General features: G+C 38.9%; 1 protein-coding gene across 2 annotated transcripts in view; it reads left to right on the top strand.

Moving 5' to 3' along the window:
- Positions 1–22,818, top strand: part of FBXL7 (F-box and leucine rich repeat protein 7) — a 206,279-nt gene that overhangs the window by 57,834 nt on the left and 125,627 nt on the right. The window contains exon 1 of one of the 2 annotated variants that reach the window (XM_068396452.1): positions 910–932. The exons of the other annotated variant lie outside the window; for it this stretch is intronic. Coding sequence (XP_068252553.1) covers positions 923–932 — 10 coding nt within the window. The 5' untranslated portion in view covers positions 910–922. Of the gene's footprint in view, positions 1–909; positions 933–22,818 lie in introns of those variants that run through there. 2 annotated transcript variants of the gene reach the window in all.

Here is a 22,818-nt window from a genome sequence, read left to right as displayed (position 1 = left end):
ATTGGAAAGGTACATAAAACTGCAGTCTTACTTGATCTGCTGCCTGAAATGTGAGACCTACCAGAGCAAATGCACTTACAGTACAGTTAAAGAGAAATGATCCCAATTTAAAAGCCTGGCATTAGCTTTTCCAGAGTAAGGTCTGATGCTTGTTAGGAGTGATTATGGTTTATTCAATTACCTGTAAATCTGATTTTAAGGAATCCAAGTTCACAAATGTAATTCTTTCTGTAAAATGATGTACCAAACTACTTAAATACTGTTATCACAGGGACGTTCTTTGTTGTTGTCTATGCTAGCTATTTGAAGTAGTTTCCTTCTCTGAAAAGTAGAGAGTCATCTTGAAGTATTTCATGATTGCCCAATATTTGCTGGTCTAAAAACCATCTTTCTTGAATGCTAGACTGTCTCCTAAGACTGCTTGAAGAATATGTACAACCTGATAATGCATATTTAAATATGTCGGGCTTATCCATTTTCCAGAATTTATGAACTGACACTAGCAAGTTCCTCCAGATTAATTCTAGTAGTTGATTGAAATAATAAAATAAAATTGAAACAGCAAGTGTTTGCCTTTAACTTGACAATCCCTGTTAAGATGCTGTAGTCTAAATTTATTGCACAAAATATCCTGCCTTATTTTCCTGTATATTATCTTTTTATGTCAGCTTGTGAAATGACTGTATAATTTTTAAGACTGATACTGCCAACAGTGCCAAAACTTGCAGCATGCTTGAGAAATATCCGCTTAGAGTTGCTGACTCATTCCGTTCTTCTCTTCTGGCTATTGTAGCATGGTGCCTGCTACTGTGGTTTTTCTCAAGTTACTGAAGTTTGGCCTCTCCTTGTTTCTGCCAGCATTCCTCAGATTTCCCTTGAGAAGTATGTACTGAGATTGGCTGATGAAAATGGCAGTTCAAGAATGGATAATGGTAATTCTTATGTTCTTGTTAATTCTGACTGCTGCATCATCATCGGTGTAGGCAGTTACAGTAGACTAGGCTGGAATTATAAGCAGAAGTTATGAGCATGAGTATAACCTGGTGATTAGCTGTCTACACATTCCTCTAGCCTTAATCAGCCACACTTGAACATAGAACTTGTGGTGTAGTGTTGTACCTGCTGCATATTCAGCAACTGTCCATTGTGATATTTCCTGTCATATTTAAGGCTAGTTTTCATCTTGAACTGTGATGATGGATCAGAAGTTTGTATCTCTTGAGCCTCAAAGTATAATTGCTGTTTTAATGGTTTAAAGAAAAAAATTTATTTTTTTTTTTTCTGATACAGGAAAACAAGTTCCCATAGCAGCCTATCAGCTATACTGAGCTAGGAGATTTCTACTCACCTGCTCTGGCCTCTTGTGTGTACATAGGCTTGCCAGAAGGCAGGCAGGATTTCTTTAGAGATGCATTGTAAATGCTTGTTTGTAAGATTTGGTAGTTGACTTAGATCAGCTAGTTTGAGTTACCCTCCAACAAAGTGAAGTACGGAGACTTTTCAACAGCATGTAGCCTACCTGTGATGTGTTCATGTGGCCTTACAGATGTGAATGCATGAGTGGGAAGAAGCTTGATGGCTTTACTGGATGACTGTAACCTGTCAAGCCGCTTGCAATGACTTGAATGTATCATAAATGTCCATTGTAAATTATTATCAGAGTCATGATAGTGAAATTTCAGTTTGTACCAGTGCCTAATCTAACCTATAGTGCTTTTGTTTTTCCCCAACATGAAGTCCATTTCCATCTTCTGTATCCAAGAGAGGGAACTTTCCCAGCACAACAGGTATTCATTGTTTGTAGGAAGTCTTTTACTTATTCATTATAGGTAAATAGTGCTTGGTGGGAATCTCTGAAAGACAAACATTAGTGTTAAGAGATCTCAGGGATGTGGGTAGTAGGAACAAATTCTTATTCCCAGCTGTGAAGTCTGTGATTTGCTTAATCTGAAGATATTTATATATTTATGTAGACATATGTAAATGCAGATTTTCCCCCACCCCTTAAACACCCCCATCACATCCCCCTGGCAAGATAAACATTTGTAAGCCTTGCCAGGTAGGTCTTTAGTTCCCATTTGAGCAATAAAAACTTTGTGTGGCACCTGAAACCTCAAAACTGCACTGTGCAGAGCCGTTGTTTACCTTGCATAAGGAAGGACTTTTACATTAGTTTTCCTTATAGAACAGAAACAAATGTAGTCTAAATGATAAAATCATAACTAGACTGTCTTCAATACGCTTTAGCTTGGGAGACTATGGTTACTTGGTCCTTCTTTATTGTGGGTTGAGATAAACCATTAGCTTGAACTCTGCTTTGTGAAAACATCATGTTCTTTGATCCTTTTGCTTTTCTTTTGCTTTTGAAAGATTTTAGTAACTTCTTGTAATCTGAAGCAAAATTACAGTCCACTGTGATTTTAGCTGTGAGTGTATTTTTTCTTTGCTGTTCCAGTAGAGTTAACTTTCTCAAATTTCTTTTAATGCCCTTGTACTTCAGACTCAGTTGTACTACACATTTTCTGCCCAGCCTTGCATTTGTGTTTGGAAGGCTTTTGCAATGTTAAGCATGTGAAACTGACCAAGAAGCTGATGTGCCTGGTTTTAATGGGAGATTATTCTGGATCTGGCTAAAATTCACAATATTCTGAATCTGCTTTGGCTACTCTCAGTAGAAAGAACTAACATCAGTAGGTGTCAACGGATGCTGTTATTTGTCAGACTACTTGATAAACATATATTTGTGGAGAAAATTCTTGAGAAACACTTGTTTTTCTTCTGCTGTTGTCGCATTGGATGAATGACGAATCTGCGTGTATCCTTCAATATTTAGTAAAGATCACTTCTGTCCGTGTCTAATTAAGATGGATTCCCATAGCACTTAATGAAATCTGAGTATTTTGCTGGACTATGCTAAGAATGTCACCCCCAATGAAACTGTATCCAAATCAAAATAATAGCACTACCATTCAGATTTTACCAATCATATTAAATACCTTGTGATGAAGGAGAATTGGTCTCTTCTTAGCTTGATGTGTTAACACTTTCACATACTTTTAATTTTGTAAATGATCAATGATTTTTGTTTAGAATGTGCATTTGTATATGGCCAAAAAAAAGAAATGAACCCAAAACACACAGGAAATACTCCCCACCCCTGTCTAATATTTTCTGTGCTACTGTGATGATACCAGGTTTTTTTTAAATATTACTCATAAGGAGTAGACTAGGAGGCTTCAAAAACAAACATGAGATTCTGTCATGAGAAACTATTTGTCATGATTATCCTTAGACGTCCATTTTGAATTAGACAGCAGACAAATGCTGATGTGTCACGGTTTAAAGCTGGGCCGGCTATTAAACCTGTGGCAGACGTTCTCTGTTAACCCTTCCCCCCTTCCCCCCCCCCCCCCCCCCCCCCCCCCCCCCCCCCCCCCCCCCCCCCACAAAGGGAAAGGGAAAAGGGAGAGAGACTTATAGATTGGAAAGTTAAAACAGTTTTAATAAACTATAATAATGAAAAAGAGTATAGTGATAATAATAGAAATAATAAAATATATACAAATATATACAAAACCAAGATCGAGCTCCCCCTATGTCGGCCATGTCACCACCGGCACTGCAGGGCAGGCTCCGGGAAGGCCCAGGCTGGGCCCAGCGACGGTCGAGAGCTGGATTCAGGGATGCACAGATCGGGCTCAGGGGCAGCAGGAAAACGGACAGAGTCCTCTTCGGACACTGGCCATAGCAGAAAGAGAGCGAGACCCTCGTGATCCCCCCACTTTATACTGAGAATGACGTGTATGGGATGGAATACCTTCGTTGGTCAATTTTGGGTCACCTGCCCTGTCCGCTCCTCCCTGCAGGTGCGACCCCCCTTCGGCTCTTCACTTGTAAGTCACTCTGGTCTCCACTGATGTCCTGACACGTTTCTCTATAGCAAGAAAACGATGTGTATTTTAGGTGCTAGGGTGCTATTTATCTGTTGGGGTTTTTAATTATTTGCGTTTGCATTCATTTGCTTATGTCCAGGAAAATAAATTAAAGATTTGGATCAGCTTCAACTCTTCCCGTCTGTGTATCTATTGGAATTTTCAAGAAACTTGGCATGGAAAGAATACTCAACTGAAAACATGTCTACAGTCCTCACCTCTTTACACACTGTATTGCAGTAGTTTGTGGTGTGTGTGTTTACTTACTAGAAAAGCTGGAAAGGTTTTGTTGCTTTGGTTGCTTCTTGAAAATTAAACAAGTATTTTTAAATGCTAATGCAATTCAAATATCAACTGAAAGAATTTTTTTATCCTTGGACAATAATCTTTTCAATTCTGACCTAGTTTTGTGGGCACTCTTCTTGTGGTCTGTGAATGACTTGCTCAGCTCAGAATTGGATCTTCTACTGGGCTTGGAAGTTTTTAGGCTTGTGTGCTGTTTTATTGACATACTAGCTTAACTTCCTCATTTGTACATCATGTCTATGTTAATTTGATCCAAATGAAAGATACTCCTGCCCCCAGTTTGTTGAGGCATCCCGTGCAGAACTCTGAAAGTGTGACATGATGCCATTGCTCACCAAGTCAGATGCATTTAGGATGATTCATCTTAATGCGGATGTACAGATTAGCTGAAGCTTTTGAAGCTTCAGGTATCCTGATCAGAGCCATTGCTATTTAACATCTGGAAGTAGTAGAAAAATCAGCATTTTCTCTTTTTCCTCAAGGACAGAACTGTAGGCTGACAGAACAAGGCCAGGGAAAACCAGGTGTTTAACTGTGTTGCACAGTCTTGTAAATGCTGTCTTGTGCAGAGTATGATAGCCTTCAGATACAAGTATTCAAACCACGAATCACTTGATGGCAAAGGTTTAAAAGAAAAAAAAGTTTATATATAGGTGTTGAAATATATGGTCTTATTCTCAGTGTTTGAACATTGTGTGTTGTATCTTGGGCCTGGGTAAAATACTGTGGAGGAAAATTAAACACTGGTTTGTAATGGTTTTTATTTTTTTCCCTCTCTTTTGTTTTTTGGTTTGGTTTTTTTTTGTTGTTGTTGTTGTTTTTTAAGGGTGAACTTTTGGCTGTGGAGTTGAATCTGATAATTCCTATTCTTTTGTGTGCGATTTTTGAACTTGAATGGAACAGTCATACTTAGGTCTGGTATTGATCTTGTGACTGATGAGTCTGAATGGACTAAGATTTTTTTGCCATTTCTGCCTCAAGTTAGTTTGGTTCCATATCATGGAAGTACTAAACTGAATTTTATTTTTGGGAGGGAACAGGCTACTCAAAACTAAAGGCACTGATTTTAGCTGGGAAAACGAAGCAGTGATGACAAAAGATAGCAAAGACAGTAAACCTTAAGTTAGAAAATAAAGCTCTGTGCTGTATAATGCTAAAAAGGTAGATGTAGTTCCAAGTTTCATATATAGGGGTAACACACTGCTAAGCAGTGATAACAGACATTAAGGCAGACGTAGGCCGTTGCGTTCCAGTGCTCGTGCCCCTTTACAGAAAGCTTCTGGTGGAAGCAACAACATAATCTTGATAAACTAATATAGAGGTCTAATAAAAGGAACCTTGCCAATTCTAGGTGAATGAAAACCTGGAAATGATAGAAGACTAGTGCACCATTGAAACAGTAATAGCTTGTGATGTTGGATAATTTTGAGTTTGTACTCGCTGAAGAATCCTTGTGTTGGACAATCCTTCAAACAAGGTCTGTGTCAGGATGATTGGATTGTTTTGCTCCAGGCAATAATGGCCTTCTTCATGCACTGGTTGGAGTTTATGACTGTAGGTATGTACCACTGAACTCAGCTGAGCAAATGCATTTCAGCTATGAAAAACGGCATGAATGAGCTAAAAAGAGAGTCCTTGTGTTTACTTGGCATGCAGTAGAAGCTGCTTTCTGTTGTGCATAGAACATTACTGGTTCAGTATTATAATCATAGAATTATGATTTTGTGATTACATAGAACAGAATATTATATACACAGAATAGCATATTACATGTGCTTTTAACTACTTCATGAAGGACAGCTGGTGGAATAAAAGTTGAGACTGAAATTTGTAATGTTTAACTGAAGTTTACATTGGAAATGGTACAGTTCAGAGTTTAATTCCTATTTCTCTCATTGGAAAATCTTATAGAAAATACCTAATATTTTCTTTAATCCAGTATGATGCTCAAACTTGCAAGGCAGACCAGCAAAACCCTTTTATTTCTGTCTGCTTTCCTGGGGCAACAACACCTCTTTGCATGGCCCTGGTTTTACCATTGCTGTGGCAAGCTTTGGAAGATAACAGTAACCAATATACTAGCAACGTCTTGGATGATGGAAAGGCCATGAGTTTAAAGGCCTGTATGCCTGCTGCCACCTCCTCTGTCATGATCAAAACTTGTTTTGCTGGGCACAGTGTTCCCTTGGTCACACGGATTATATCGGACTCCATCCCTCTTAAATTCAGCTCCTGGAAATGTCTTGTCGTTCTTTATTCCTACACCAGTCTTCCACTCTCTGAATGTGAGATGAAGCTGTCCTCACTGCCACCTTGTTGTTTTCCTGAATGTGCTGGCCAGGCTGAAATGATGTACATCGTATTACAGGCTGCTTGCTGCCAAATTTTAGTCATATATATATTGCTCAAGCTGCAAACCTCCAAAGCAAATACAGAGAGGAAATCAGAATTAAATTAATCCTCTCCAAGGATGTATAAAGTATGGCTGCACTGAGGTTTACAAGTTGAGGATGAGAGGGACCACTGGTTGTGTGGGAGTCAGAAGACACTGGTATGCACAACCCCTTTCTATTGCATTGCTTGTCTGGGCTGGAGTTGCTTAGGTTTTTTTTAGACCTTTTTAAAGACCTTAAGGTTTTTTTTTAATGATAGCTGAACAAATAACACTGCAAAACCATGGTTAGCTATAGAACCATAGGGCATTCTTGGCAGTTTGTATTCACAGGATTAAAGACAAATGAGTCACCAGTTTCTCTGGAGCCCTTAGAACTCTGCATTTGCTTCATGTAATGTAGTCAAAGCACCTTACCTGAGACTGAACAAAGCTCTGGAGTCTTCACTTTTGGACATGGTATGAAGGTTAGGTTGGAGACCTACTTTCTGTTGTTCTTGGTTGAGCGGACTGGTTTAGGGACAGTGCTTAGTTCTGTTGCACTGCTGCTTTCCTTCTTAATGCTGGATTTGGGCTGGCCAGCAGGAGAAATCAGTGTCTCTCTAAGGCTTTCACGCCAGCTGTCTCTCAGCTGGCATGAGGAGTGGAGGAATGCCGTAGTGGCTGATGGCTTTCTTGAAACACCTAATGGCTATACCTAGTCCATTTTCATGTGGAAAACATGGATGAAAGGAGTGAATACTGCCTGCAGGAGATGAAAATTAAATGGAATTACTTGGGAGAATTTTGTGTAATTGCAAAGTAGACTTGAATGCTATTTCATCCAGAAAAAATGTTTTTCTTTTTTTTTTCCCCCCTTTTATTTTTTTTTCTGGATTTTGATAATCTCACCTGAAACGAAATGATATCCCATATTGTATAGTTATTCAGAAAAAAAGGCCTTAACAAGCAATGGCAGTCATAATGTAATTAATCTACTTCCACAAGCAGAAAAATAGGCTTGATTGCTAAAGTGACAATCATGAATATTCTTCACCAAATATTGTCCACAGGAACAAGGAAATAAAAACCTTGCCTGTTTTTTCTATAAGCTTAAAAGGCCTTCAGGGTGTAAAACTAATATAGAATGTCATCAGTGATCACCATGATCTACCTGCTGCTTTCTGTGAAGTTTATTAAATCATTATGAGCAGTTAAACTGTTGTATTGGATAATTTAAATGTCTGGTTAAATTGTTTGAGAAGTAAAACTCTGAGTAGCTTAATCTTGAGTTGTTCTGGGGGAAAAACATTGAAAATTAACATACCTGAAGTAGATGAGTTCAGGGATTGAAAATGTGTCATGTTTATACAGCTAATACAGAGGAAAACATGTGCTTGCAGTCTTGCAATATTATCTGTTACTGAGACTTTGCTGCTCCTCCCTGTTGTTAAAGATGAGACTTGCAGAGAATAGTAAAGCTTTTCCAGAAGAGCTCCAGTGGTGGGAAGTTACTGGTGTGTTGTCCTGCTGCAAATTATCTGGCCCATCTTTTATAAGTTTAATTTTTGTACAAGTCCTGTGTGATTAATTTCTATGGACAGGCAAACAACTTTCCATGGCTTTCCTGCTAGGTATGTTGATTTAGGTTACTGGTGAAACTCAGATGTCATTAATGAGGCACATAGTGTGGACCTGGAAGGGAGAGTGTAAGAATTTATTGTCTGTACTTCTTGATGACTGTAAAAGGGCTGACCGCTTGCCAAAATGGTTAACAGAGTTAAAGTAATGTACTGTGAATGTCACCTTGTTGATCTGCAGACCTCAAAACTTTTCCATGGGGTACAGAGTGCAATTGTGAACTTAAGCTTGCTGACAGTAGGCTTGCTTTTTTTTTTTTTTTTTTTTTTTTATCACTGATAGTAAAAGTTCTGAACCCTCAGGTTGAAACTTCTGATGTAATGAGATGTCAGCTGAAAAAGGAGCTGTTCTGGGGAGAATCAAGGAACTTGCATGTCTTAGAACCTGTACCTTGAAGCTGTCATTTATCATTTCAATCCATTTCCTCACTCATGAATGAAGCAGGGCAGCTGTCTGTTTTCAAAGGCAAACTTTAACAAGATGTAAAAAGGTGGGTTTTTTTCTTTCTGTTTTTGTTTTTTTTTTTTTTTAAATGGTGAATGTTAAGTTATAATCTTAATGACTCATTTAACTATACTTTCTTTTGTCCTATTGTAATAAACTTGTTTCTAATTTGAATAAACAGCTATTAAGTATCCGTAAGTTTGCTACTCAATGACTCTGAATCAAGTTAAGGGTCTGACTTAATCTGTATTTTCTAGCAAAAGACTGACTTAGAGCATGTGCTCTACTTGATAGTTAGCTGTGTAGCACAGCAGAAAATAGAGTAGGGAGGGTGGCATGTATCTTGCAGTAGTACTTAAAGATGCTCAACAGATTTGGCAAAGTTGCTTTGGGAATGGCATGATCATAAGAATACGGTTTCTTCCTTAAAGGTCTGTAAACGACACCATTAAAATTATTGCAAGATATGTTCACTAATGGAGAAAATTTTTGAGATGAAAAATGTCATGCCAGTGGGCAATGCTTTGTCATTGCTTTTGTATTCTTGCTTTTGCCATGTTGTAGATATGAGTGTCTACCAAACTAGACTGGTTTGTAGAAGTCAGGCCCTAGTAAAAAGGAATTGTATAATTTTAGGTAGTTTATTTTTCATAATCCATTAACTTAATTAGAACTGATCATAACTTGGATGTGGTTTACTGAAATATCTCAGAACAAAATGGAAGCTGAATTTTGCCAAAGTTAAATTCTAAAATAGAATAAGGATTTTGCTTTGATTTTTCAAGTTCACTGAATGACAGTGGTTAACCAATTAATATTTAATTTTTTTCTTTTTCCTCTAAGCTGTTACAAACATTCTGCAGTTGGAAAGCTCTTGTTATATAAATAGATACTCAAGTGTGCATATTTGTTAATGGATTCCTGGTAGTATCTAAAGCAAACATTGGTATTGTAAAAAAGAAGGTTCCCTTAAAAGATGATGTAAAGTGAAGTGCAGCTTTTTGATCACTGTAGCTTTTGCTTGAAACACAGAGTAATTTTACATTCCCATTAGTGGATATATACTGGATACATGGTATATATTTACTTATAGCATATATATATTTATAGCCATTTTATTAATATATAAATAATAATGTACATGACTAGAAGCTCTTCAGTCTTACAAGAAGTGCTAGCAAATATCTGTTTGACAGTTGTAGTAAAGCTCTTAACTATGTAAAATAAGCATATTTCCATTTTCTAGCTTAACTGAAAATTACTCAGAGATATTTTTGTATGATGACTTTTTTCACAAAAATAGGTTTTCATATTTAGCTAACATTGTCCTGTGTCAAGTAGCATGGCTTGAAAAGTAGTCTTTTGAGTCTTCAGATTTCAATTTTTTTTTTCCCCCCTCTAGCTTCTGCTTTTGTCCTGCATACATAAAACTATAGTGAGAAAATTGTTAACAGTATTGAATTGCATTACTTTTTCCTCTTTTTCTCCCTGTCTTATTTTAGAGGCAAACTTAATGCTCCATCTAGGTAGAAGTGATAGGTGGAATTGTTCCAAGTCTTGTGTGTGAAAACAAGGCAAGGATAGACTAGAGAGTTGAAAATCTGCCAAAACAAACTTGAGTGAAATACCGTAGTTCGTCCAGTGCTGCACTTTCTAACACAGTGAAGCTTTTTAAAGGTATTTCGGTTCTCAGATATATGTGGTCCATCGGGTGTCATGAGAGGCAAGCCCCTTTGTAATGAATGAAGTCCATGTCCTGCAGCACTTAGGTGGGATTTCAGTCATCTTGGTAAGGAAGAAGGGACTGAGCTAGGCCCAGGCATACTGTTTGACACCATAGAAGCTTGTGGTATTTAAAGTAAAAACTGCTATTATGTATATAGGTGGCAACAAGTACTACAGGCTCTTAAGAAGGCAAGCTAATATAAATGAAGTTATTTTAGAGTTCTTTCACATTGGCATTTCAAATGCCTTCCTTCAGCTTGCAAAGCACTAAAGTAAGAATATACGAGCTTCTCTCTGGATTGAATTTAAAGTACTTTGCATTTTAAGCTGCATGTTTACTTTTAAGAAGCATCTTGGTAGTTGATTTTGAGGGTTTATGAGTGTATTTCATTAGAATTGTAATGATTAGAGTAAATTCAAGGGAAAACAAGAATGAAGTCCATAAAACCTGACCTACAAGGGAGATCACTGAAAGATCTGTATTTCTGTAGTCTAGGACAAGGTTGGGAAGGGAAGAGGAAATAAGTGCATCTGGATACAGAAAAAATTACTGCAAAGAAGAAAGGATTAAGATCTTGTACACGCTTGCTATGGATGAGAGAATTAGATTTTAATATTAGATCAAACTTTCCTATGTGTGTTGAAATAGACTGGGAAGTTCTGGTGTCTCTGACATGTGAAGGAAAGAAAGAATGGCCTAGGTATTTGTAGGACTTATACTAACAGCTAGCTCTGCTGTGAAATAGAAGAACTAAAGATGAAAAGGGACTATTGATGACCTTTGCAGACTCTACCCCTGCTGTCATGGTGGACTTGTTCACATTTCCTTATGACAGTACTAGTTTTAACCTGTAAATTGGAAATGTATTGTCATTTATGAATTAAGAGTGTATTCGCACTGTGGACAGACTCCACCTGCCTAGGTGAAAGACAACATCCTTCCAGTTTTACTACAACATTCTGGATTTTCCCTTTAGAGAATGCTAGGGTAAAGAAAACAGGAATTTGAATTGCCTCACAGGCTGGAAAAGCATCACTGACAACGTAACTGCCAAGAAAAAGGTAGTTTTCTTGGAAATGGCGGAGAGGTTTTGTAAAAGGTCTTCAGGAATCCTTCAGTACTTTTGCTACCTGTTCTGTTGTTGGATCAGCTTTTATAGGCATTAAAACTATAGTGAAATCTAGCAGAAGGGCACATAAGGAAAAAAATTATTTGGCCTTTCTCTTCATAGAAACATGTGAGATAAAACAGAACTTAAACATTCTCCTGTGTATGGGAAGGAGTGAAGTATACAAAAACATGTTTAGGGAGTTCATTGAAAGTATGATGCACGGTAAATGAATAAATTATTTTGCTAGAGCAAATACGTGTAAATAAAAGGGATCACTATTTGCTATAGATATGAAAGTCAGGAGGCACCCTGTTATAGTCTTCACTTCAGGTAATAAAATGTGCTTAGTTGCTGTATCAAAGCTTGTAGGCTTTGACTAAAATAGAGTATGTCTCAGGACATTAACCTCACTGTAAATTTTGATAGAGTTAGAATTCACTTCCAAATTCTAGATGCTGAATGTGATAATTTCTTTCTCTATTACATTAAAGTCCTTACTTAAACCTTAGAATGAGAGGATAATCGATGTAGGAAGGGAAAACAGGAGATTGCCTGTAGTTTCCTATACAATTCTTTTGGCTTTTTTTTTGATGATGATTGCTATCTTGTAGTAGCTTTTTTTAAAACATGTCAGTTTTCTTGGTGAACTGATAAGACAGTAGGCTTACAGTATTTTCCAGATGTGGAATCTCCCTCCCACTTCCCTCTCCAGCTTGGACATAACATGTACATGTGCAGGTTCACACTGATCACAGAATGGTTGGGGTTGGAAGGGACCTCTAGAGATGATCGAGTCCAACCCCCTGCCAAAGCCGGTTCCCCTAGAGCACATTGCACAGGGTTGTGTCCAGGTGGGTTTTGAATATCTCCAGAGAAGGAGACTCCACAGCCTCCCCGGGCAGCCTGTTCCAGTGTTCTGTCACCCTCAAAGTAAAGAAGTTTTTCCTCATATTCAGATGGAACTTCCCATGTTTCAGTTTGTGCCCATTGCCCCTTGTCCTGTCACTGGGTACCACTGAGAAGAGTCTGGCCCCATCCTCTTGACACCTGCCCTTAAGGTATTTGTAAGTCTTGATAAGATCCCCCCTCAGTCTTCTCTTCTCCAGACTAAACAGACCCAGCTCCCTCAGCCTCTCTTCATAAGAGAGATGCTCCAGTCCTTTGATCATCTTTGTAGCCCTCTGCTGGACTCTCTTCAGTAGTTCCTTGTCTTTCTTGAACTGGGGGGCCCAGAACTGGACACAGTACTCTAGGTGTGGCCTCACTAGGGCTGTGTAAAGGGGGATGCTATATGCAAGTGACAGTGAGCATGATTACCAGGAAGAGCTGAAAATTTTCTTTCCCGAGAGTGAGATCAGTCAGTACTGCAGAGTATGAATAGTAAATATGGAAGATACCTGAAGGTAAACAGAGTAAGCTTACTTTGAGGAGAAAAATAGATAATAAAATACATGAGGAGAAGTCCTTCTGTTTTTTCAGTCTAGAGAAATGTTTAACAATTTTAGTAAGGTTACTGCTGGAAAAAGTATAGCTCTGTTGTTTAATTTTGAAACTGCTAGGCCTGCTAGAAACCAAGAGGCTGGATACGAAAAGTAAAATAATAGATGACATTAAACTTTATTTTCTTACAGAAAGCACTAAGCGTTTTTGAAATATTTCAGGTACGAAATTATATTGTGCTGTTCAAAAAACCCATTTTTAAAGATGGGGTGATCATATAATGAGATGAAACATAATTCATTTTAGCAAATCATTTTGGACCTTTTAAGAGGAACAGATAAGTTTCTTACTGTTTGAAGCAGTGCTCTTTAATGTGTATGTTGAAGGTGTTCAACCGTTAAGATAACGTGCACACCACTATACAAAAGGATGACAGAAGTTAAATTACATCACTTCTTGGTGTGTGTCTGTGGTATGTGCTGTTGATCTTTAACTTTTTTTTAGCCTTTTTCATTGCAGAAGGTTAACTATTTCTGTGAAGGTTAATTGGGAAAAATATTTTGTAATCATACTATGGTGTTTACTGGAGTTCTATTGTTTATTTCTCTAGCTGTGGAATAGAGAGCTGTGGAATAGAGGTTTGAATTAGGGTAGTGTTTGTCAGAAGCATGTAACCTTGGGGTGCCTGATCCAAATTATGTTGAGTTTACAAACCCTGGAACACTCAGTTTGGCTGTGTTTAATGAGACTTGTTAAGAGTTTAGCCTTTAAAACCTTAGATGTCACCATGAACATGACTTAGGATCATTTGCAGAGGTACTAAAGCTGATCAGAAAACTGCTTCCTAATTCCCCAGTGTCATCCCTTTACTGTTTGCACAGGTGCTGTGGTTTGAATTGTAAAAGTGGACAAAGAAGTGAGGGTGAACAATTCGTGAAGAAGAAGGAAAAAAAAAAAAAAAAACCAACCCAAAATCCCACCCTCCCCCCATTCACACCTGAAATCTCCAAACCCTAGAAATTGAAGGCAGGCACTGAATGAGGAAGTGTTTCTGTTTTACAGCCATCTGTGAAAAGGAGGCTGGACAGGTATCTGAAAGGGGAAGGAATATGAACCTAAAAGTCTGAATGGTAGAGTCCTTGTCTGGTCAGGAAGAGTGGGACAGGGTAGGAAACCTCCAAAGCAGATGGTAGGGGAGCTACTTAATGTCTTCCGTTTGTAAATGCCTATGAAAGCCATTGGTCACCTCTCTACTGCCTTCCACCATGGTATATGACAACTGCTATTTTTTAACTCTCTGCTTGTTTGATTAGCAGAGGTTTGTGTAGTGGATCAGAAGGTGATCAACAGTTGTTGAAACAAGCAGGTTTCAATGCAAGACCATAATGTAAAATTTTATTTTAGGTTGGATTTTTCTAAATAAACTTAGAAGTGGTATATGACCTAAGTTCAAACAGTAGTGACAGCTTTGAACTCAAGCACTCTATAATTAGGAAATTCTGTTTAACTTTGTCATGCTTATGAATTCTAACAATCTGCATTTCGGAGCTGTTCTGCCTCAATTGATATTAAGACCAGAGGGTGCTCGTTCAAGCAGCTACTGGGTTTTTTTTGTTTGTTTTTTTTGGGTTTTTTTTTGTGGTCACTCTAACTGTGATACCAGTATTTCAGGTGTAGTCCTCACAGCCTATTTTAGATAGAATGGTATTTTCCTACGTTTCTGATGTATCAATAAAGCTTTGGGTGGGTTGCATGTAAGCACTCTTCAGTTGCCCAAGAGTTCTTGGGAGTGCAGTGATGACCTGTCTAACAACTAAGTCATTTTGGCATTGTCAAGTGTTCTACATTTTAACCATAAGTTTTACCTTATATGCAAGAATATGTGAAAGCACGTTCCAGGTGTGCAAAATGGTGGCCCACAGCTTTAGAGACTTTGTTAGGGGATATCTAAACTCTTGGTATTGGAATACTGAGCATCACAACAGCAAACTCCTGTTGTGGATTTCCCTGTGAATAAACTAGCCCATTAATAATCTCACCACACAGTTCTCTTCAGGCAGTGTGCCTCATGCATGTCATGTGTGAACTCCTCTCTTGAATGAAGAATGAAAAATAATTATTTTGTCTTGTAAATGACTACTGTATAGTATAGTCCCACACAGTAGAAAAGGAGAAAAACTAATAGGGCACGCACTTACGTTTATTTTCCAGCTCTGGAGTGCTTGACTTTACAACCTTACTAGTATTTTTAAATACAAAAAAGAAAAAGTGTACAATTCTAGTATTGCTCAGTCCAGTTGCGCAGGCAACTGAATGGAAGAGGTAAACTCAAACTTCTTGGAAAAGGGACCTGGGGGTCCTAGTGGACAACAGGATGACCATGAGCCAGCAGTGTGCCCTTGTGGCCAAGAAGGCCAATGGCATCCTGGGGTGTATTAGAAGGGGTGTGGTCAGCAGGTCAAGAGAGGTTCTCCTCCCTCTCTACTCTGCCCTGGTGAGGCCGCATCTGGAGTATTGTGTCCAGTTCTGGGCCCCTCAGTTCAAGAAGGACAGGGAACTGCTAGAGAGAGTCCAGCGCAGAGCCACGAAGACGATTAAGGGAGTGGAACATCTCCCTTATGAGGAGAGGCTGAGGGAGCTGGGTCTCTTTAGCTTAGAGAAGAGGAGACTGAGGGGTGACCTCATTAATGTTTATAAATATGTAAAGGGCAAGTGTCAAGAGGATGGAGCCAGGCTCTTCTCAGTGACATCCCTTGACAGGACAAGGGGCAATGGGTGCAAGCTGGAGCACAGGAGGTTCCACTTAAATTTGAGGAAAAACTTCTTTACTGTAAGGGTGACTGAACACTGGAACAGGCTGCCCAGAGAGGTTGTGGAGTCTCCTTCTCTGGAGACATTCAAAACCCGCCTGGACGCGTTCCTGTGTGATATGGTCTAGGCAATCCTGCTCCGGCAGGGGGATTGGACTAGATGATCTTTCGAGGTCCCTTCCAATCCCTAACATTCTGTGATTCTGTGATTCTGTGATTCTTGCATCTGGATTCAGCTGAGAGCTTTGCTTCAGACTAATTCATGTTGCCTTATTTCTGCAACTCTTCCCAGTTTTCACGTGGCTATAGGCTTAGAGTTTTGAACTAACTCTTAATGTACTTTTAAAAAATATACATATTCTTGGTTTCTTAAATGCCACATTTAGAAATTTTTTGGCTGTAAATCATACGAGCTCCTATGACCATCAGATGCTAGTGTGTGTGAATGCATTCTTATGCTCCTGTGAACGAATAGGAAACAAAGTGTATCTGTAAGCTTCATAGCCATTTTCCTTCTAGTTAGCTATGATTTCCGTAAACCTAGGATCCCATTTGCTGTGACCTCTCCAGGTAAGAGAAAGGGAATGGGCTTGTAGTTTGCCTTACTACTGAACTCAGGCCAAATAGTGACTAATGAACGTAGCAGATGTTTCTACTTTTGAAGGCTTTTTTTTTTTTTGGAAAGAACTTTATTAACCAATTTATCCTTCCTCCCAGGAGATAACAGGACAGCAGTGTAGCTGAGATCTGACAATTCATTATATAAGAGAAGAAAATATTAATGTTGACCCTTGCTATGTTGACAGTAGGATTTGAATCTAACCTTCTGCTCTTTTTGCTCAGAAAAACACATCTAAGTAGCATTTTCTTCAAATCTTTCAGCTACTGTGCTATGTTGTGGTGTCAGCCACATTTCTAGTGATTTGGAATATAACGAGCCAGATTTTGTGTGCAAATCCAGGGTAGCTCCATTGACTTTATAGTGTTACTCCAGATATTTATTCATCTTGCTGTGAGATCATAATCTGACCTCTGTTTTTGATGAACAAATAACCCATGTTTGATTCGGTTTGCCATTGGGATAGGAGGGCTGTGGAGTTGAAAGGTTATAGCAAGTTCCTTCTCCCCCTTTGTCGATAAACTCTCAAAGGCATTAATCTGTAGTTAATTATGTTAAGCATGAGAAAAGGGCTGTGTTGAAGTTTCTTACCAGAAAGTGGAAGGAACTTTTTGCAGGCAACCTCATTTCTAAAGTTCTTTTTGTGCTTCAGTGGATGTTCTCCTACCTTCTCTTCCTGGCAGGAAGGTAAAGGTGGCAGCTGTTAGGACCACTGTGTCAGATAGCCAGTGAGCAGGAGATGGTTGTAATTGCTTTAGTCATTATAATAGTCATGTAAGTTATGCAAGAAGATCATGAAGAAGAGAATACAAGCATGGAGTCTTCATTCTTTGCAGCTTTTCCCCAGGGACTCTCTTGCTGGGTGAAAGGGAAACTCCAGTCCTTGGTACCTTGTCCTGCTGGGCCCAGGGGAGTGAATGGCAGCTTCTGCAGACAGAGCAGGGTTTTGCGTGGCTCCTCTCCCTCCCTTTCTCTCATGATGTGCAACCATTCCCCTAATGGCCAGCACCCATCTCTTGCTCCAAACACCTCAGTTCCCTCATTTTGCACCCAAGAGTTCAAGATGCAAAGGTATTTTGAGCGCCTCATGCAAGTGGTCTGTGTGAAGAACTTATGACCTTGAAAATTGGTTTCCTTTGATCACCCTCTGTTCCATTGTTCAGGAAATATGCTTAACTACAAGGGGTGAAGTCAGGAATGATGTAATCATCATGGAGCCATGAATCAGTACAGTCACTGTGCTTTTCCAGGTGGAAAATACTAACAACAGTTAGTTACGCTCACATCTGTATAGAATATGTACAATAAATTATGCACAAAATCAAACATCTTTGAAGTGAGCAGCATTATTAAGGGCATGCTTCCAGAAATCAGAAAAACCAAACCCACTTGATAAGCAGGTAGTTGCATCATTTCTACTGATTGCTTGCAGATTTCTGCTGAGGCAAAAGACTGGAGCCATGTGAGTTCACAAACCAGTTTGTAATCTTGAGCAACCCAGTTAATGTGAGAATAGTCTCCTTAGAAAGCCTTTTTCTGTGCGTGTGTACATCATGATCTCTCTAGCTTGTTCGTTTCACCTATAAGATTCAGGAGATGTTAAGCTTAAAGGTCAGTAACTTTTCAGTGCTGATTTCTTAGTTTCGGCAAATCCTGTGCTGAGATGAATGTAGGAATTTAAGCGTAGCTCACTCGCACATTTGATTTCTTTTGAACATCACATTTAAACAATAGGCTGACACTTGTAAAGGGTCATTTTAGACCAAAAAGACACTGTTCTTGATGTTCAGATAAATCAGATTTGGTCTATACAATCTATCCATATCTTTGTGAAGCAGTGTAGATTTCAAGTCAGTTGGAAAAAGCACTAGAGCACTTAAAATTCATTTCTAAGCAGCAAGGGTTGCTTTGCTTTTGTAACTGGACCTGCGTTCTCCTCTAGTAACATCCCTGTAATGATTTGTGTGTGTGTGCTGACTGCTGCTGTACACAATGTGGGCTTGAGTCCGTTCTAGGTGAAAATTCAGGACTTTCCAGTGTACATCACTGGTCTTCCATGCAACATAGAAGCTTCTTACAGACTTGTGCTGATATGTGCCCTGTGCAGGGTTGTGGAAGGGCAGAGACAGTCCTTTTAGTCTTCTGTTTTTGTGGCAGGATGCTCCGGCTTGGAGCTGGAGAGCGGAAGAACAGAACCAGTCTTGGCAAAAACTGAATCTGGTGTTTCAGTCTGTGGTCATTGTAAATAGAGGCTGTTTCAGTTTAATACCGTATGTGCCAGGAGGGTGCATGCAGTTGGACAGCATATCTAAAAGTGGTATTTTTTTCCCCTCACTTTTAAGCTTGCTTTGTTCCAGAATGTGGTGGCTGCTTATAGGTGGTCTAATAGTAAGATTTAACTGTGTTGCTTCTTTCTTCTTGCTCGTACATTGGACTGAGTGTTTATATCAGAGTGTTAAACTGTGATTCTGAGCTCGTCCAGTCTGATCTAGGCCTTATTTTATGAGCTAATATATGTATGGGCCACATAGTGATAACAGTGTGAAGAGCTTTTGAGCTGCTGCTGTTTTTGTGTGGCTTTGGTTTGTTTCATGTGACTTAAGGTGGGAAGGAGGCTCTTGACCTAAATACTGTATTAATCTTTCACTTGTCTTCTTGTTAGATGTTTTCATGAGGTTGTAAGTGTACTGGAAGACAAGAAGAAGCTTAAAGATGAGTTCTGAAGTTGTTAAGCTGAACTTGGAATATCTTTCTTGGAGAAAGAGAGAGAAGGAAAGAATAGTGGGGAAAAAAAGCAGCAACTGAAGAGGGGAAAAAGCTGGATGGGTTTTACAACCATAAATGGTAAAAGTAACCTTGCTCTGCTGCCAGCAAGCAGAACGATGGAATAAGGTTTTGATTTACAAGAACAGCTCAGCAAGGTCCTTGTAGAGTGCTTCACGCCTGCCATAAAAATGTGATTAGCTATAAAATGGGAGAGATTTAACAAGAGAATTTAAGCATCAGCAGCAGTACTGTTTCACGCAGAATGTGGAGGCCTGCGTTTAGAGTTCTGGGAACACAAGCTAGTTTGGAAAACATGAAGTTTTCCAAGAGAGAATGTGGATTATTTGGCTTATTACCTGAACATGTTAAACTTTGGTTCTTTGTCCATTCATCATGAGGTCTCTAAAATTAAGCAACACATATCCTTGTAATTATTTCTTCAGATAATTGTCTCCCAGGAGCTAGGCTTACAGTAACCTACCTAAGGACATACAGGTAGGTATAAGATGCTTTACCTTAATCACAGTATTGTGTCTTGTTATACGAACTGTATGGTCTCTCCCTGTCTGTATATTACAGCTTTATTCAAGAAGGTAAATTTGTCAGCTTTAAGCTCATGTGATCAGTTGACTAGTAAAACTTCACAGTTGGGGACAGCAAACACCTCTCCCCATTTCGCTATTCCCTAGCCTCCAGCCCTGGAGTGACGGAAGCTCAATGCTTAAGTTTTCTTAACAGAAAGCTCGTGAGCAAATGACTTATCACCAAATGTGCCAAGCAGTGTCTGGGGATTGGAGCAGGGAGAACAGTAGCATGTTTGGATGGCCAGTATCATTCCTAGTGAGGACTCTGCTGGAGGGGAGAGGAAGAGAGGAAATGGGAATTTCTTTCTGAAAAGTGAAGCATCCAGTTGACTGTGAAGAATTAGCTGTCCCTGTTAAAATCTGAGGCTAAATGTTTCCTTTAAAGGACTTGCTCTTAGCCAAAGACAGGAGAAGGGAGGACTTGGTTGCATTACCACTGTATGACTTAAACTGAAACTGAATGCTGAGATTATCTGTCACTCTTAATTAAGCCAGGTTAAGCCTTCTTCACTTGTTTTAATTGCATCTCCATAATATTACTGCTATTTCAGGTAGTTCAGAAACAACTGGTTTAAGAATACACACATCCCTGAAAGTGCAAGAAGCAGGATTAAATTATTAATGCCAATTATTTTCTTTACATTAAGTTGGGAAGCAACTCAAAGATTGTGGGACACCAGAGTAATAGAATGTATAGTTGCCTGTAAACTTGTGGGTATCTTAAGATATTAGTTTTGTTTCTTTTTAAATCTAACAGAAGCTTTCTTAACCTCTAATGAAAAACAAAAGATGTTTTTGTATTGGTTGGTTGTATGGCTTGTCTGAAGACTGTTCATATGAATGTCCTATCTTGATAGGAATTTAAAAGATGATTTGAAGTTTCATTTTTGTTTGGAAGTATCAAAATTACAGAGCTGAAAAACTGGATTTAATCTACCATGCATAAACTTAAAATAGCAGTATGCTTTCAAAGTCTGTATAACTGAAAACTAATAAATACACTAATTTATACTTAAACGTACAGTTTGTGCAACTATTGATATTGTTCTGCTAGTATTTAAATTTTATACTCTTCATTTTAAGGTTTTGAAACTCTGCAGAGTGGTAAAACTGTGTTCCAAACTGTCTGTAGGACATTATCCTCAAGAGGTCAGGGATAAAAGCCCAGTATGAGAAGCATTTACTTTTTTTTTTTTTACTTTTTTTTTTAAGTTTTGCATCATGCACAAAAAAATAAATGCAGAGATTCTGAACGTGATTGTAGAATCATTTAGGTTGTAAAAGAACTTTAAGATCATGAAGTCCAACCGTTAACCTAGCACTGCCAAGTCCACCACTAAACCATGTCCCTAGGCACCACATCTACATGTATTTTAAATACCTCCAGGGATGGTGACTCCGCCACTTCCCTGGGCAGCCTGTTGCGCAATGTTTGACCACCCTTTTGGTAAACAAATTTTTCCTGAAATCCAATCTAAACCTCCCCAGGCGCAACTTGAGGCCATTTCCTCTTGTCCTATCACTTATGACTTGGGAGAAGAGGCCGACCCCCACCCTGCTACAACCTCCTTTCAGGTAGTTGTAGAGAGTGATAAGGTCTCCCCTCAGCCTCCTTTTCTCCAGACTAAACCACCCCAGTTCTCTCAGCCGCTTCTCATAAGATTTGTGCTCTAGACCCTTTACCAGCTTTGTTGCCCTTCTTTGGACTCACTCCAGCACCTCAGTGTCTTTCTTGTAGTGAGGGGCCCAAAACTGAACACAGTATTCGAGGTGCAGCCTCACCAGTGCCGAGTACAGGGGACAATCACTTCCCTAGTCCTGCTGGCCACACTATTCCTGATAGTGTGATATTGCACCTTCTACTAATTTGACTTGAAGGCTATTTGCTTAATAAAAATAAAATGGTTTAAAACTTACTTTTCAAAATCTTTTCACTATAGGATCAATAAGCAACATTTTTTTCAATCCACTAAGTAATAAATTTCCTTAACTGAAAAGACTGAGAAGATCCATGTAATGAAAGTATTGATTTTCTGTAGTATTGTAGTTAACGTACAATCGCTTTGGGAAAAAGGATTGCTAAAATCTCTCAAAGAAAAAAAGTTTTCTTTTTTTCTCCACTGCAGTTACTGTTATTCATTAGTATCATGATATGCTGAGAAACTATTGCACTGTAACAATTTTATGGCTCTCTAAGTATGCTTACATCAGGGTCAGCGTTATGATACAGATGCAGAACGTAGAGTTGAATTTGGAATAACTCTTCTTTGGCAAAAACCTAAGTGTAGCTTTCCTCCCTGTGCGATGTACTCTTTCAATACTGAAGGCTTAAAAAAGTTAAAATTAAGCCCAAAGATGCAAAATTGGTTGCGGAGTATTTCTTTAATATTAAAAAGCCATTTTGCATAGGGTCTGAATACAATTCTGGTTTTAACCAGGAAAATGTCGTGATTGATTACAGTGCATTTGTTTTTTTTCCCCCCACTGATCATTAAGTTGTGGTGGCAAAATTATACTTTTCATTTTGCCTTTAAATGGAGAGCTACCTTGAAAAGGATACTCATACTGTCACTATGTGTTACACTAAGGGACTCCTTGCTATTTTGTGGATGTCTTGTATGCAACCGTGAGTTTGATCTGCCATGTTGTTGTTCTGATCTCTCACTTCCCCAGCTGGAATGTGAAAACCTCTTCCACAAGGTAAGCAGCATATCTAGTTACTTGGCAGTGATTTCAAAGTGATTACTTTGGCCCCTGTCAAGCTACAGACCTTAGGTGGCAGCAGGTCAGAGTTCAGGGTAGGGAGGTAGCTGCTGAAAAACCTTGCCCTTATCCAAATTCAGAGGTTTACTGAGGTGCAAAACAGAAAACGCAATTCCTGAACTGTGACGAAATCTCCTTGCCTTAATTCTTTTTTCTTTTGCCAAGAAATTAAAAGCTGCTAAGCAATTCAAAGATTGCCACCTCTACTTCAGATGTACTAGTGCTCTGAGTTAGCTTTGTGCATGTTGGTCTCCAGGGCTGGCTGAGAAACATACGGTCATACTATGGTAAAAGCTGTTTTTTCT

Source organism: Nyctibius grandis, chromosome 3, assembly GCF_013368605.1.
Source record: "Nyctibius grandis isolate bNycGra1 chromosome 3, bNycGra1.pri, whole genome shotgun sequence".
NCBI lineage: Eukaryota > Metazoa > Chordata > Aves > Nyctibiiformes > Nyctibiidae > Nyctibius > Nyctibius grandis.
Note: the sequence above shows the minus strand (reverse complement) of the source record. Positions and strands in the feature narration are given on the sequence as shown.